Source organism: Thalassophryne amazonica, chromosome 17 (genome assembly GCF_902500255.1).
Source record: "Thalassophryne amazonica chromosome 17, fThaAma1.1, whole genome shotgun sequence".
Classification (NCBI taxonomy): Eukaryota; Metazoa; Chordata; class Actinopteri; order Batrachoidiformes; family Batrachoididae; genus Thalassophryne; species Thalassophryne amazonica.
In genome coordinates, this window is record NC_047119.1 from 53,007,332 (window position 1) to 53,023,614 (window position 16,283).

General features: G+C 41.7%; 1 protein-coding gene across 2 annotated transcripts in view; it reads left to right on the forward strand.

The window, feature by feature from the left end:
• The window catches only part of LOC117528919 (dihydropyrimidinase-related protein 2), a 55,213-nt gene extending 39,304 nt beyond the window's left edge, over positions 1-15,909 (forward strand). For both annotated transcript variants that reach the window (XM_034191545.1, XM_034191546.1), the window contains exons 8-14: positions 6,930-7,050; positions 7,205-7,361; positions 8,573-8,714; positions 11,084-11,254; positions 14,668-14,847; positions 14,933-15,098; positions 15,566-15,909. In XM_034191545.1, the coding sequence (XP_034047436.1) occupies positions 6,930-7,050; positions 7,205-7,361; positions 8,573-8,714; positions 11,084-11,254; positions 14,668-14,847; positions 14,933-15,098; positions 15,566-15,657 (1,029 nt within the window). In that variant the 3' untranslated portion in view covers positions 15,658-15,909. The remainder of the gene's footprint in view (positions 1-6,929; positions 7,051-7,204; positions 7,362-8,572; positions 8,715-11,083; positions 11,255-14,667; positions 14,848-14,932; positions 15,099-15,565) is intronic.
• The last annotated feature ends 374 nt before the right edge of the window (positions 15,910-16,283 follow it).

The following is a 16,283-nucleotide window of genomic DNA, read 5'->3' on the forward strand; positions in this document are numbered from 1 at the left end:
ACAGAGAAGTTTCAGAAGAAGTCGGTTTCAGCATTTTATCCGGATATTCCACTGTTAAAGGAGATTTTTTTTTAATGAAAGACGTGCGGACGGCACCGCGCGTCGGGACGCAGCCGACGCGGTGCGGCAGCACAGGAAAAACACCTCCGTGTTGATAACCATTTGTAAAATCCAGGCGGCTTTTGATGGCTTTCAGTGGAGTGAGTATATGAGAAATTGTTTAACAGGCAGGACATGTTCCAACTTGTCCTTAAGGCTTTCAACAGAGGTGTTTTTCCTGTGGCGGAGCGTCGCGTCGGCTGCGTCCCGACGCGCGGACATAAAAACATATGAATGAAATCCATATAGTTTTTGAAAAAAATAAAAAGGACCGTAACTTTGACAGCCCTCGTATGTGTGTGTGTGTGTGTATGTGTGTGTGTATATATATATATATATATATATATATATATATATATATATATATATATATATATATATATATATATATATATATATATATATATATGTGTGTGTGTGTGGAGATAGAACGGAGGGTGCCATCTTGGAAGTACTAATATTACAGTGTCAAAATAAAGGTTTTGAAAATTAATCCCCAAAATTTTCAGAATAAAGGATGCACAACATCGTGCCATGCGCAGGTCATATCTGAAAGCTGAGGTCGATCTGACACAGTGGCGGCTTCTGGTCTGTCAGAGAGCTCAATGTCGGCTTACATCATAAAATTTGTCAGTTTACTTGTATGTGAAATGGTCATAACAGTCCCTAGTTGCACAAGCATTTCACAATTTATATCTCTACAGTATATGTAATGGAGGCCAGCAGGTGTCGCTGTGCAGATGTAGTTAGTAAACCTCACTCCCAACAGCTCAAAAAGGATTCTCTGGTCACAAGGCTAGAGTCCTGGGTTTCAGCCTTCTGGTTAGAGAGCCCGACTCCCATGCTGGAGATCATGAGTTCGCGTCCCAGGGGGAGCGAATGGGCGGAGTCATAACAACACAACGCAGAGTGCAGCCGCTACAATGGTGCCATGTACCCGGATGGGAGTGAGTTTAGGGGGGGTGAGTGTAATGGAGGCCAGCAGGTGTCGCTGTGCAGATGTAGTTAGTAAACCTCACTCACAACAGCTCAAAAAGGATTCTCTGGTCACAAGGTCAGAGCCCTGGGTTTTAGACTTCTGGTTAGAGAGTCCGACTCCCATGCCGGAGATCGTGAGTTTGCATCCCGGGGAGAGTGAATGGGCGGAGTCATAACAACACAACGCAGAGTGCAGCCGCTACATATACATACAGTATTTTATGATGGAACAATCACATTAGATAGAACCTTATGTAGAATTTTATTAATCCCTTGGGAAGACTCCTTCAGGGATTATAACAAGTATATTTTTAATGTTTTTAAACAAAAACAAAAATTTCAAGCACATACATGCATAACAAAGCCTGACCGTTTTATGACATCTTGTCTTTTATTGTTCCATGCAAATGCTATGTTAAAGATTGACCAGCAGATGCCGCCATACCTAATTGTATCAAAACCTTCGAAACACTGAACCATTGCTTCATATTGATTCAGTGGTTCAAAACGCTTCAGTTTCTCCATCAGTAAAGTATATCAGCGACCACTAATTATTACCATATGTCCACAGATAGACTTACAATCATGAATACTTTGATGTTGTGTTGCGAATCAGGACATTATTTAATGTGCGATGACCTTAACCACTAAATTACTGAAGAACGAAGCAGAGAGTAACTCACCTGGATCTTCTCACACAACATCTAATCTGATTCCTGATGACTGCGATCTGTGAATGTTCCTGGCATCCAAATCACCAGTTTTTTCCCTTTCTATTGTCTTTTTGCAGATTTTGACTCATTTTGTTTGGCTGTGGTACAAAGTTTTTTTTTTATTTTTTTTTTAAGTTTGGTAGCACTGCGTAAACATACATCTCACATGCGCCTTTAAAACAGACTGCTTTATAGCTCACGCAAAACACTTTTGTATAAACTTAAAAATTCATAAATGCACAATGTGCAAATTAATTCTCACATACCTATATGTTAAAATAGCTGTCAATTCAAATGGGATTCAGGGTTTTGACTGATCGTCCAATCATTGTGCGGAGGTCCAGTGTCCAGGCCGGCCCACAGCTCCATTCACCTCCAGAGACGATGGGCGTTCGGGGGCGGGACAAAATTGTGGCATTTATCCAGTGTTCGTCAAGTTGCAAGGCAATGAAAAAAAACTTCCATGCCGTTCTACTAAAGTGAACAGACACTCAGCTTCTACAGGAAAATGCACTGACCACCAGTGATGCCGGTAACGCGTTACTTAGTAATGCGTTACTCTAATCTGACCACTTTTTTTAGTAACGAGTAATCTAACGCGTTAATCTTTCCAAATCAGTAATCAGATTAAAGTTACTTCTCCATGTCACTGTGCGTTACTATTATTTTTCATTGTGGGTCGACAGCAGCATTAAACTTGGTCCGTGGGCAGGAGGTCGGGGTTCGACTGAACGTCCCACTTTAAGCGAGCTGTGAGCTTTTCATCCGCGTTTTTTTGCAGCTGCTCGACTCGTCCTCACCTCTTAAAGCGCGGTGATCAGCACACCTGCACTGAGCTTTACAAAGACATTTTTATACTTTTTTTCCTCCTTTATTTAGAATTCTGAGCTGAGCTGCTCTGTATCGTCTCGTTAAAAACAGCTGATCCTCCGCGACGCGTCAACAACTAACACTGTTTTCCACTCAAATGCACCTAAACTCTCTTTCTGAGGACCACATGATGTGAAAACGCAATAAAACTTTCTTACCTGTAAATCTGGTCCTGTTTTCTGCATAAATAAATGGTATCCATTCTTTGTGCTCAAACGCCAAAGCAGGGGCGAATCCAGATGGAATGGGGGCGTGGGGCAGGGATGTGCCCCCCTCACAACACCCCTAGATTAAAGGTCCAGTTTTGAAGCCGTTTTGTACTACAACTACTAATACTGCTTAAAATAATAATAATTTCGACAAGTAAAATGTTTAGAGAATTTAAATGTTAGAAAAATGTTAGAATTTAATAGTTACATTTATAAACAATGTAGGTTTGAAATTGCAAGTTTTACTGTTACAGTGCTGTCAACAGTTAAATATGAGGTCAAGAAAGAGGTCTTTATTTTACTTTTTATAAAACAACTATTTGTTTTCATTGAAGTCAAGAAAGGGTGACTATAAAGTGAGTTTTGGCAAAACAGGTATCATTGTCATGTTGACGTGGGTTGTTGTCGGCAGCTGGGGAAAGTAACTAAAAAAGTAACTAGTAATCTAACTTAGTTACTTTTACAATTGAGTAATCAGTAAAGTAACTAAGTTACTTTTTCAAGGAGTAATCAGTAATCAGTAATTGGATTACTTTTTCAAAGTAACTGTGGCAACACTGCTGACCACAGACCATATGAGAAAAAGATTTAAGTTAACAAAATAGTCAATCGATTTGTGATAAGTAGCTGATTCTGAACAAACCCGTCTTCTAGATGAATGTCTTCTATTGCATTTGTAGTTAATGAATGTTAATGACATTTTACGGGAAGCTGCGCTTCCCTTGCAGTCTTAGAGAAGCCACCTCTGATCAGACACAGAGACATACAGTGAGGAAAATAAGTATTTGAACACCCTGCGGTTTTGCAAGTTCTCCCACTTAGAAATCATGGAGGGGTCTGAAATTTTCGTCTTAGGTGCATGTCCACTGTGAGAGACATGATCTAAAAAAAAAAATCCAGAAATCACAATGTATGATTTTTTAAAATTTATTTGTATGTTACTGCTGCAAATAAGTATTTGAACACCTACCAACCAGCAAGAATTGTGGCTCACACAGACCTGTTAATTTTTCTTTAAGAAGCCCTCTTATTCTGCACTCTTTACCTGTATTAATTGCACCTGTTTGAACTTGTTACCTGTATAAAAGACACCTGTTCACACACTCAATCAATCATACTCCAACCTGTCCACCATAGCGAAGACCAAAGAGCTGTCTAAGGACACCAGGGACAAAACTGTAGACCTGCACAAGGCTGGGATGGACTACAGGACAACAGGCAAGCAGCTTGGTAGAAGACAACAACTGTTATGATTATTTATTAGAAAGTGAAAGAAACACAAGATGACTGTCAATCTCCCTCGGTCTGGGATTCCATGCAAGATCTCACTTTGTGGGGTAAGGATGATTCTGAGAAAGCTCAGAACTACACAGGAGGACCTGGTCAATGACCTGAAGAGAGCTCGGACCACAGTCACAAAGATTACATTAGTAACACATGATGCTGTCATGGTTTAAAATCCTGCAGGGCAGCAAGGTCCCCCTGCTCAAGCCAGCACATGTCCAGGCCCATTTGAAGTTCACCAGTGACCATGTGGATGATCCAGAGGAGGCATGGGAGAAGGTCATGTGGTCAGATGAGACCAGAATAGAGCTTTTTGGAATAAACTCCACTTACCATGTTTAGAGGATGAGAACAACCCCAAGAAAACCATCCCAACTGTGAAGCATGGGGGTGGAAACATCATACTCTGGGGGTGCTCTTCTGCAAAGGGGAGAGGACGACTGCACCGTATTGAAGGGAGGATGGATGGGGTCATGTATTGCGAGATTTTGGCAAACAACCTCCTTCCCTCAGTAAGAGCACTGAAGATGGGTCATGGCTGGGTCTTCCAGCATGACAGTGACCCCAAACACACAACCAGGGCAACTAAGGAGGGGCTCTGTAAGAAGCATTTCAAGGTCCTGGAGTGGCCTGGCCAGTCTCCAGACCTGAACTCAATAGAAAATCTTTGGAGGGAGCTGAAACTCCAAACCTGAAAGATCTAGAGAAGATCTGTATGGAGGAGTCGACCAAAATACCTGGTGAAAAACTACAGGAAACATTTGACCTCTGTAATTGCAAACAATTATAATTGCTACTGTACCAAATATTAACATTGATTTTCACAGGTGTTGAAATACTTATTTGCAGCAGTAACATACAAATAAATGATTTAAAAAATCATACATTGTGATTTCCGGATTTTTTATTTTTTTTTTTTTTTAGATTGTCTCTCACAGTGGACATGCACCTAAGATGAAAATTTCAGACCCCTCCATGATTTCTAAGTGGGAGAACTTGCAAAACCGCAGGGTGTTCAAATACTTATTTTCCTCACTGTATGTGAGCCACAAACCCACACACAGACATTTCTTGCTTTCTAGATAGATAGATGAGCAGCAGATCAAAAAGTGATACCCAGAACTGTAGCTGGGATTTTCAAACTAATTAGCTTGTTCTGTGCAGCAGCACCCACATGAGTTAACGGTACTATTTTTGGCCTTGGAAAACAAAACAAAATGAATGTGATGACATTTATTTGGTGAAGACTGAGACTAAACCTGTGCTTTTTTTTTTCTTTTTTTTTTTTTGTATGATTAAGGGGAAGTGAGAAATCACTTTTGTCCTCAGTTTCCCTAGAAACACACAACAAATATTTCTTCATATATACTATGAGCCTGCACTGTGGCTTACTGGTTAGCACTGTTGCTTCACAGCAAGAAAGTCATGGGCTTGATTCCCACCTGTGGCCTTTCTGTGTGGAGTTTGCATGTTCACGTGTTTGTGTTTCCCTCCGGCTGCTCCGGCTTCCTCCCACAAACCAAGACATGCAGGTTAGGTGGCTTGGAAACTTTAAATTGTCCGTAGGTGTGTGGGTGAATGTGTTTGCTTGTCTCTGGCTCTGCGACAGACTGGCATCCTGCCCAGGGTGTACCCCGCCTCACGCCCCATGACTGCCAGGATAGGCTCCAGCTCCCCGTGACCCTTAATTGGAGTAAGCGGGTATAGAACATGGATTATGAACCAGTTGGTTGAAAATGTTGCCTTTTTAAATCTGAGCTGTAAAAAGCAGATATGACCAGAAACGAATTGCTCATGAGATGAGTAACTATCTTCTGCATACATTTGCTTATTTTCCGTCATTGGCAAATTTCAGTGACGAGAGTGATGAATGAGTGAATCCCCTCCAGTTTGTTAAAGGTGCTGTAAATGGAATTACGAATGTTAAAAAGGCAGAAAATATTTTTTATCTTTTTCTGTGTGAGGTTTTATGGTGTCTTGTGAAGATAAAGAACACTCATCTGTGTGTGTGTGTGTGTGTGTGTGTGTGTGTGTGTGTGTGTGTGTGTGTGTGTGTGTGTGTTTCTCCCCCCTTCTTTTCTTGCCATTTGTTTTCCCAGACTAAACGTTCCTACAGGTCCAGCCCCTTAAAATTGTTACCCCTCCTCATGTTTATAGTAGCTGTGCTCACTACTCACTGTGTTGCTGTTGAATTTTTATTCAAAGCAGTGGACAGTTGTGACTTATTAGATTCCTCCGAGAAAAAACAAAGCAAAAACACATTGATGGGCTAAAAACTCACCAGACCAAGAGTGTGGTTGGTTCAGATTCTGCATATGAGCCTTTTCCCCCATAAAGAGTTGACATGTTAAGAGGCGCCAACTGCTGGTTCTTCTACATGATGTGGAGGAGGTTGTGGAGGAGTGGCCGAGAAGGGAAGCTTTGTTTTCATCCTGAAATGTGAAGCTGGTGCAGTATCTGGTGGCAGGAATAAAATCATTTATAGCACCTTTTTAATGTGATCATTCGAGTCAATAAAAGCTGTAGTCAAAGAACACCTGATGGAATTAAACGGATTAAATGATGCACCAGTTTAATATAAAAAGCATATCACATTTTGCTTATGTCATCCCATTGACATCGTACAAACCGCAAATTGAGCTTGATGTTTGATGTTTTTCTACATTATTGTGATGAAGTAGAGTTGAGACCTGGACCGAAATGGCAGCAGAGACTGTGGTTGGCATTCAGCTTTTATGGTTTCATCGCCGTCACTTCAGACGCTGTTTGTCTCTAGGTGGAGGCGGAGGCTGTGAATCGATCTGTGACTGTCGCCAATCAGACCAACTGCCCTCTCTATGTCACCAAGGTGATGAGCAAGAGCGCCGCTGATGTTATTGCGCAAGCGAGGAAGAAGGGTGAGACGTTCAAACGACAAGTTGGCATTTCTACAGTCACAGTTTGTGCAGAATTGAGACCTGAGTCGACTCTACGGGAACAGACCCTGAAATTATTGGTTTCTAAATAAATTAAAAATTCTGATGTTGTGTTGTGACTGTGTCGGACTTTTAGGCACCGTGGTGTACGGGGAGCCAATTGCTGCCAGTCTGGCAACAGACGGCTCGCATTACTGGAGCAAGAACTGGGCCAAAGCAGCCGCCTATGTCACCTCACCTCCTCTGAGCCCCGACCCGACCACACCGGACTATCTTAACTCCCTGCTGTCCTGGTAAGAGAGTAACACAGGAGATGTGCTGACACCACAAACAAAAAGTTTGAACAGCATTGTGCTTTAATAATTAATTTGTTGATCATCCACACGTGGCAGTGGTTGCCTTGAGGTTTCTAACCAGAGGATCCTCTGTGCAATTACGCTTTAAGGAACTTGACCAAGTTCCTTAAAGCCCAAGGTGGTCCATGTGTGTTGTTGAACAAGAACATGGGTGTGCAAATGTCAGGCGTGAGATGGAAAAGCACAGCAGAAATTCTGTCCATTTATTTAAAGCTACAGTGTGCATGATTTGGTCTCATCTAATGGTGAAGTTGCAGATTGCATTGCGTAGTCTCCAGTCAGGTTTATTTGCTTTCATGTTTTCCCGTCTTTGGTGAGTGCTTTCTCTTGTGATAAGTAATGTGTATGAGCCTTCATTCAGTAAGAATAAAGGTTCTCACACTTGTTAGCCTGCAGTAACAGCCAGTAGACAGAGTGTCGGAGAGCAACCACCGAGTCTTCCAGCTGCACTGTAAAATGCAGAGGCAATATTTTCACTTATTACTGTATCAAAATGCTAACAAACAGATGGTTATTAATACTGTATTCCATTCATGCTAATACACACTGTGGCTTTAATTTCTCAGCTTGATTTGGGTTCACACACAAAAAAAAATTTGACCCAAATGATAAGAAAATAAAGTGGTATATTCCCTTATCACTTTCCCACACCTGGTGGAAAGATGTCTTTTTTTTTTTTTGTCATCATAAATATCACATTTCCCCCGTTTAAAAAAAAAAAAAAAAAAAAAAAAAAAAAAAAAAAAAAATCACTTGTTTATTTCGGTTGCTGTTTTGCTCAAAAACTTGAAACTTGATCTCTGGTGATTTATTGTTAGTTTAGTTTGGTAAAAATTTGACATTTAATATTATTCAGACATCTTGAACGACACAATATGACTGGAAGAAAAAAAATCTTAAAGTTGGAGCCTTTATTGAAATATTTTTAACTCATTTTTGTCGAACATAACAGAAGCCCAGCTGCACCCCCCCTCCCCCCATTCATTCATTTTGTTTTGGCAAATAACTTGGCTTCCATCCAACCTGAACATCCTCACATTCATTTTGAATGATGTGAGTGAAACTACATTTAATCATTGTAATCACTTGTTCCATTTGTGCACTTTGTGTGTGTGTCTGTGTGTCTTTCTTCCTGTTATGCTGTGCAGTGGTGACCTGCAGGTGACGGGCAGTGCGCACTGTCCCTTTAACACCGCTCAGCGTGCTGTGGGAAAAGACGACTTCAGCCTGATTCCTGAAGGTGTCAACGGCACAGAGGAGAGGATGTCCATCATCTGGGACAAGTGTGTGGTATGTATGATTGTTTTTTGTTTGCCCAGTAATGGTGTTGACCCCGTGTTACACAAAGCGGCACAAACAGTGCGCGTGCTCATTTCCATCCAGTGCAGCTGTCGTCTTCACACCCTTCATTGTTTAAGAACATCAAATTTACAGCAGCAGAAAACCATCTGCTTTCAAGTTCTGTTCAGTCGATCAACAGTGAACAGATGTTTGAATGAGCTGATCTGCTTTCAGCAGTGCAGAGAAAGATGAGAAATGTACAGATTAGGGTCCTTGTGGACCGGTGTTAGGAACCACTACCAGAGAACATCAGACATTGGTATGACATGGCACACACGTCCCCCCTGTACACACACACAGATGTGGACTAGAGTGTCAAGCTGCAATAAAACTAAGCTAAAAACATTTTAACAATGAAATAAAAATAAAAACTTGTGTGGGGGGTGGGGCATTACCTTCCTGCTTCACGTCAGGCAACTTTGGTGGCTGCTGCTGTAAATGCAGATCCCTTTACTCACCAGAAAACCCTCACTTCTCGACACAGTCCACCACCTAAATAGCAACGCACCAAGTTCTAGTGCATGTGTGCTTAAAGGGAATGACCAAAGGCTTAATTCATGTTATAGCCAAAACCACACCTGTAATTAAATTTTGTTGTGCATCTAAGTTGGCAAAATTTAAGTGCCTGTATTATAATGGATGAATAGACAGATGTACAGTAAAACTCACATATAATGGATTCAGGTGGACCAGCAAATTTTCTCAGTTGTAATCGAAATCCGTTATGTATAAAACAGACAAGTCTGCTGCGCAGTGGTACCTTAAAATCCTAATGCCTGATTTATGCTTGTGCAACTCTGTGGCCATGCATTGACATCGGCATGCGCATGACCCTTTTAAAGTTCTCCGTCACGTCTTTATGCAATTTGTTGCAGGAACAGTGGCTTTTTCTGGATTAATTTGTCCCTCAAAGAGCTCCACTCCATGCAATCACCAGCCTCCATACCAACGATACAGTACGTGTAATTTCCCTCCATGAACTGGGATCATTTGAGTGTCCTTTTCTGACTGTGTAGTAAAGTTGGTCATATTTGCGCACTTCTGTGCCAAACGTTTTTGATCCGTAATCGAAGTGTAATTGCCGGGCGCACTGCAAAACATATGAATATATAACAGGACAGGAAGGAGTGAAAACGTGAAGGTGACAAATCACAGCCTTTTGCGGTGTACATAATTTAGCAGGTGCACGTCCATGCAGAGGGCTCTGATCGAAAGTTCTTTGGTTCGCCACACCCAGGGATATGTATGAAACTTAGCCCCATATTACTGTGCAAGCAGCATTTTGATAATAATCACTGGCTTTGAATTACACTTTCGTTTACGTGCCGGTGTCGCCGACCGAACAGTCCCCCTAAAAATCAGTCCCCCTTGATGGTGAGGTTCAGGGATTAACACCTCGTTTCTGCTTCAAACTGCCCACCAGTCATCGTCTGTCTCAGCGACAGATATCTGAAGCTTTTGTACAACAATCATTTCCACATAAATTCAGCATTATTTCATCAGAAAACACAGCGGAAGCGATCAGAGCGCCGCGGGTAAACGAGCTGCTAGCTGATGCTGATGCGTTCACTGTGCATCGGACATTTCAAAACGTCAGGGGATTTCACCTCATTTCTGCTTAAAACTGACTTTAAAATGATTTAAGAGGTTTTACCTTTATCATTTGATGGTTAATAATCCCATTAATCCATTTGATTGCTTTCTGTGAAGAGACTCAGTCTGCGACACCGGATCTGAGCATGGATTGAAAAAACTAAACGGCCAGACTTTTAATCAAGGAAATACGGTACCCACTTTCCTCCAATCGGCGAGTGTCAGTACTGAACTTCATTTCATACCTTTGGTACTGTGCATGTCTAGACTGCTCTGTCCAGTACACGCGAGGGGTCTTTAATGGAAATGTATCGCGATCGAACAGGACGTTTTGTCCGATGTGAGCGAAAATCCATTACATACAGTGTTTATTACATGGAAAACCATTCAGAGGTATTGGGACTGTTGCTTTTGTCTCGTGAGTCTGTTTATACAATGATTGTTGAGGCGAGTTTTACTGTATTTCTGCAGTGTTTAAAAAAAACCTATTTGGGTTTGAGGTGTGTGTGTGTGTGTCTGTCCGTCCGTCCCTCTACTCTAGTTATCTTAGTTGCATACTATCAAAATTGTTCATTGCAGCACCTAAACCTGTGACATAGGCTTGCTGCAGTGGTTAGATCATCAGATAAAGTAAATATATTTTATGTTCTGACCTTGAACTGATGTTTGAAGGAATCCTGGCATTCACTATAATAATTCTGGTTCTCATTATCGCTGCTTTCCAGGTGACTGGTAAAATGGACGAGAACCAGTTTGTAGCAGTGACCAGCACCAACGCTGCCAAGATCTTCAACCTGTACCCCCGCAAGGGTCGTATTGCTGTGGGTTCAGACGCCGACCTGGTGCTGTGGGACCCGGACATCACGAAGATCATCTCCGCCAAGAGCCACAACTCTGTACGGACGTTGCACAATAATAATTACTCCATAATGTAATAATTATGCTTTCCTTAAAACATGTTTTTTTTTTTTTCTGAACAGCAGGATATTGCAAATTTGATAAATAAATTGACTTTGGCCTAGAAAATCACCTTTTATCTCACAGGAGTGATCAATTGTGAGCAGATTAATCCCCCCCAGTGTCTCTTTGGGCCTTCGCGCTGTATTGTAGGTTTTCCAAATCTCATCTCAGCCTTCAGCTACTTTTTATTCCACTGGGGCAAAATATGATGAATGTTCACAGGAGAAATTGCTCATTTGGTGCTTCTGTGTGTTTTGTCCCACCTTCTTCTGATCTCATCCAGTCCTCCATGTTGCCGTGACTTCAGCCTCTGCACCAGAAGCTTTTAGAAGTCACGCAGCGTCCAAATTAGTAACACAGCAGCTCCGTCTCCTCATGTCAACAAACAAAAAGCCCAAATTAATCAAATGGTTGCCGCCTCTTCTTCTGGTCTCAGCAAGCACTCAGTGACCCACTGCCAGATTTCACCCAATTTACTAAAAGAATCTGGTTGCAAGTTTATCAAGATGATAAATTTTAGTGTTCTGAATTCAAATGTGGATTCTCTGCATGTTTTATTTCTTTTGATTTTTAGATCAGTTTCTGAAAAGTTACTTTGTCTGTTGATCAGGATGATCAGCAAGTGACGAAATGCAAATGGGCGATAATGCAAAGGTTGAGTATCGCATTCAACAGGAGCAAACACATTTTGAGACTGCTCTACAAAATAAGACACTTGACATTTTTAAAGATGCTATAAATGATTTTTCTCAATTTCAATTTAATTTCAACTTATATAGCCCCAAATCATGGCAAAGCTGCCTCAAGGTGCTTCACACAAGTAAGGTCTAACCCAGGGGTGGGCAACGAGGGCCAAGACAGTGCAGGTTTTCCTTGCAACCAATCACCTTAGCAGGTGGGTTTGCTGATGAGCTTCTCCCCTGAATGTAAACACCTGATCACTAATGAAATCACCTGCTGAGATGATTGGTAGCAGGGAAAATTCTGCAGTGTCTTTGCCCTTCATGGCACGATTGCCCACACTTCCCCCAGAGCAAGCACACAGACGACAATGGTAAGGAAAAACTCCCTCTGATATTGAGGAAGAAACCTCAAGCAGACCAGACTCAAAGGGGTGACCATCTGCTTAGGGCATTCTAACAGTTACAAGGTTTATACAACCCCTGGCAAAAATTATAGAATCACCGGCCTCAGAGGATGTTCATTCAGTTGTTTAATTTTGTAGAAAAAAAAAGCAGATCACAGACATGACACAAAACTAAAGTCATTTCAAATGGCAACTTTCTGGCTTTAAGAAACTATAAGAAATCAAGAAAAAAAGATTGTGGCAGTCAGTAACAGTTACTTTTTTAGACCAAGCAGAGGAAAAAAATATGGAATCACTCAATTCTGAGGAAAAAAATTATGGAATCACCCTGTAAATTTTCATCCCCAAAACTAACACCTGTATCATATCAGATCTGCTCGTTATTCTGCATCTAAAAAGGAGTGAACACACCTTGGAGAGCTGTTGCACCAAGTGGACTGACAAAAATCATGGCTCCAACACGAGAGATGTCAATTGAAACAAAGGAGAGGATTATCAAACTCTTAAGAGAGTAAATCATCATGCAATGTTGCAAAAGATGTTGGTTGTTCACAGTCAGCTGTGTCTAAACTCTGGACCAAATACAAACATGGGAAGGTTGTTAAAGGCAAACATACTGGTAGACCGAGGAAGACATCAAAGCGTCAAGACAGAAAACTTAAAGCAATATGTCTCAAAAATCGAAAAATGTACAACAAAACAAATGATGAACGAATGGGAGGAAACTGGAGTCAACGTCTGTGACCGAACTGTAAGAAACCGCCTAAAGGAAATGGGATTTACATACAGAAAAGCTAAACGAAAGGCATCATTAACACCTAAACAGAAAAAAACAAGGTTACAATGGGCTAAGGAAAAGCAATTGTGGACTGTGGATGACTGGATGAAAGTCATATTCAGTGATGAATCTTGAATCTGCATTGGGCAAGGTGATGATGCTGGAACTTTTGTTTGGTGCCGTTCCAGTGGGATTTATAAAGATGACTGCCTGAAGAGAACATGTAAATTTCCACAGTCATTGATGATATGGGGCTGCATGTCAGGTAAAGGCACTGGGGAGATGGCTGTCATTACATCATCAATAAATGCACAAGTTTATGTTGATATTTTGGACAATTGAAAGGATGTTTGGGGATGATGAAATCATTTTTCAAGATAATGCATCTTGCCATATAGCAAAAACTGCAAAAATATTCCTTGCAAAAAGACACATAGGGTCAATGTCAATGAGCAGATCTGATTTGATGCAGGTGTTAATTTGGGGGATGAAAATTTACAGGGTGATTCCATAATTTTTTTTCCTCAGAATTGAGTGATTCCATATTTTTTCTCTGCTTGGTCTAAAAAGTAACCGTTACTGACTGCCACAATCTTTTTTTTCTTGATTTCTTATAGTGTTTCTTAAAGCCAGAAAGTTGCCATTTGAAATGACTTTAGTTTTGTGTCATGTCTGTGATCTGCTTTTTTTCTACAAAATTAAACATCTGAATGAACATCCTCCGAGGCCGGTGATTCCATCATTTTTGCCAGGGGTTGTACAAAGTTTTACAAAGCTGAAGATACGGAAAACAGCTATCAAAATATCTGCTGCTTCAGGCATGGCATCCTCTGACATCTTTTCTGCCACTTTGATGTCAGACGTGCACCATGTTACAACATAAACTTCCATCCTTGGCCCCTCCCCCCCACCCCTGACTCCTCACCTCCTATGCAATGAGTAGAATGAACCGCAGAGTTATTTTATAGGTCTGACAGCTTTATGTGGGGGAAGGGGTGGTCAAGCAAGATGTGTGATTCTAGTCCAGCTACATTCTTGGTCAGTCATTTTCAGCCTCTAAATGTGATTTTTGTCTCTGCAAATGTGACTGACAACAGTTTCGCAGGGTGTGACTCATTCACTAAACATGGACATGCTGACGTCTTATGCACTACACATGGATGCATGGGTGGATGAATGTAAATGAGACAGCAGCTCATAGCACAGAGGGAGCGTCGTTTCACCCTCTGTGCAGGATGCCATTAACACTAAATTCTCAGAGAAAACTTGTTGGTTGCTACATTGTGTGTATCATTCATAGACCCTTTATTAAAAAAAGAAAAAGTTAAATTTTCTGCTTTGCAACCTTTGACATTTGTTAGTAGAGACCTGATGTAGGCTCGAGAATGTCCTTGTAAAATTAATCTGCTCACTGCATTGTAACTGTAAACAAATCCACAATGAGAGATTATTAAATTTCCTTGTTTTTCTGGTCTCGTCTGCAGACTGTGGAGTACAATATCTTTGAAGGCACAGAGGTGCGAGGTGGGCCACTGGTGGTGATCAGCCAGGGAAAGATCGTGCTCGAGGATGGGAATCTTCACACCAATGAAGGCTCAGGACGCTATGTGGCCCGTAAACCTTTTCCGGACTATGTCTACAAGAGGATAAAGGCTCGCAGCAGGGTAAAACGTTTGTTCTTTGTGAATAAAATAATTTTGTTAGTGTGCACTCAAATCAATGCTGCCTCCCCCCCCCCCCATAATGCAGCTGGCTGAGCTGAGAGGTGTACCCAGGGGACTCTATGATGGTCCAGTCTGTGAGGTGTCAGTCACTCCTAAAGCCATGACACCTGCCTCCTCTGCTAAGACCTCACCCGCTAAGCAGCCCAACCAGCCCGTGCGGAACCTGCACCAATCTGGATTCAGCTTGTCTGGTCAGTGCAGATCAAAACTGTTTGATTGCTGTTTACTTCCACAAAGCCCCACCACCACCACCTTTGTTGATATGTTTGCTGAAAACTAATTAAGATGAAGTTGATAACGTTTAGGGAAAGTTTAATTTTGAGTCATGTAATTTTTCCACAAGATATCTGTAATATTTATGGCTAATGCGCGTTGGATGAGAAAGCTCGATTAATGACAGAGAGGGGAGTGGCCACTCATCAGACGGCGTGGTAGTCACTCCTCAAAAAAACGAAGAAAATAAAATTGGTAGACTTAATACAATGAGAAAGGGAAGTTTGGGGTCCGTGTGACCCGATCCCAGATAAGCGGTTGGAGATGTGAGTGATTAGAATTGATTTGTCTCAGTTTGTAAGTACTTCCAGATATTTTTGTAAAATGTTCTTAACTTTTAATTGACATTTTATTGCTGAAGCTTTCTTCCACTTTAATGCCACAGGCGCTCAGGTTGACGACAACATTCCTCGCCGGAACACCCAGCGCATTAATGCGCCACCAGGTGGCAGGGCCAACATCACCACCCTGGGTTAGAGTGCCACCTACTGCTGCTGAGGAGAGGATGAGAAGGTTTGATGAACGAAGTGGGGTGGGGGGGTGGAGAAACCACATCGGCACCCTGCGCCAGACCCCCCCCCACAGCGCCCAACCAGTCCATCCATCAGCCTTGACCTCTCGCCTCCGTCTGAGCAGCGCTTTCAGTTCCACTCTCCTCTTCCCTGAAACCAGATCCCAGAGGGCACTGTTAAGAAGAAAAACCACCAAAACGTCTGCCTCATACGAAGAGAAAATGAAACACTCCTTATTTGAGCACTTTTAACTTTTTTCTTTTTAATGTTGTATTTTCTCCTGCCATGTGTCATTCTGATGTTTGTTTTATTGTTTTAAAAGAGGTCAGGTGAGACTAAACTGTACAAATTATAGCTAATGAACTGGAGACGCCTTCATAACAAGGTGCAGACTGGCTCTACCGTAACTACTTTTCTCTTCTCCCCCATATCTTCGAGGCTATTGATTTTTGTTGTGAAAAGATATCCACATTTCAAAATGCAAACAAAACCATGGGGCAAAAAAAATTAACCTCTGGGGGGCGCTGTTTGTACTTTTTGAAGGCGCATCCGGTGCAACAAAGCTGGTTTTCATGTACGAGATTGTCTGTT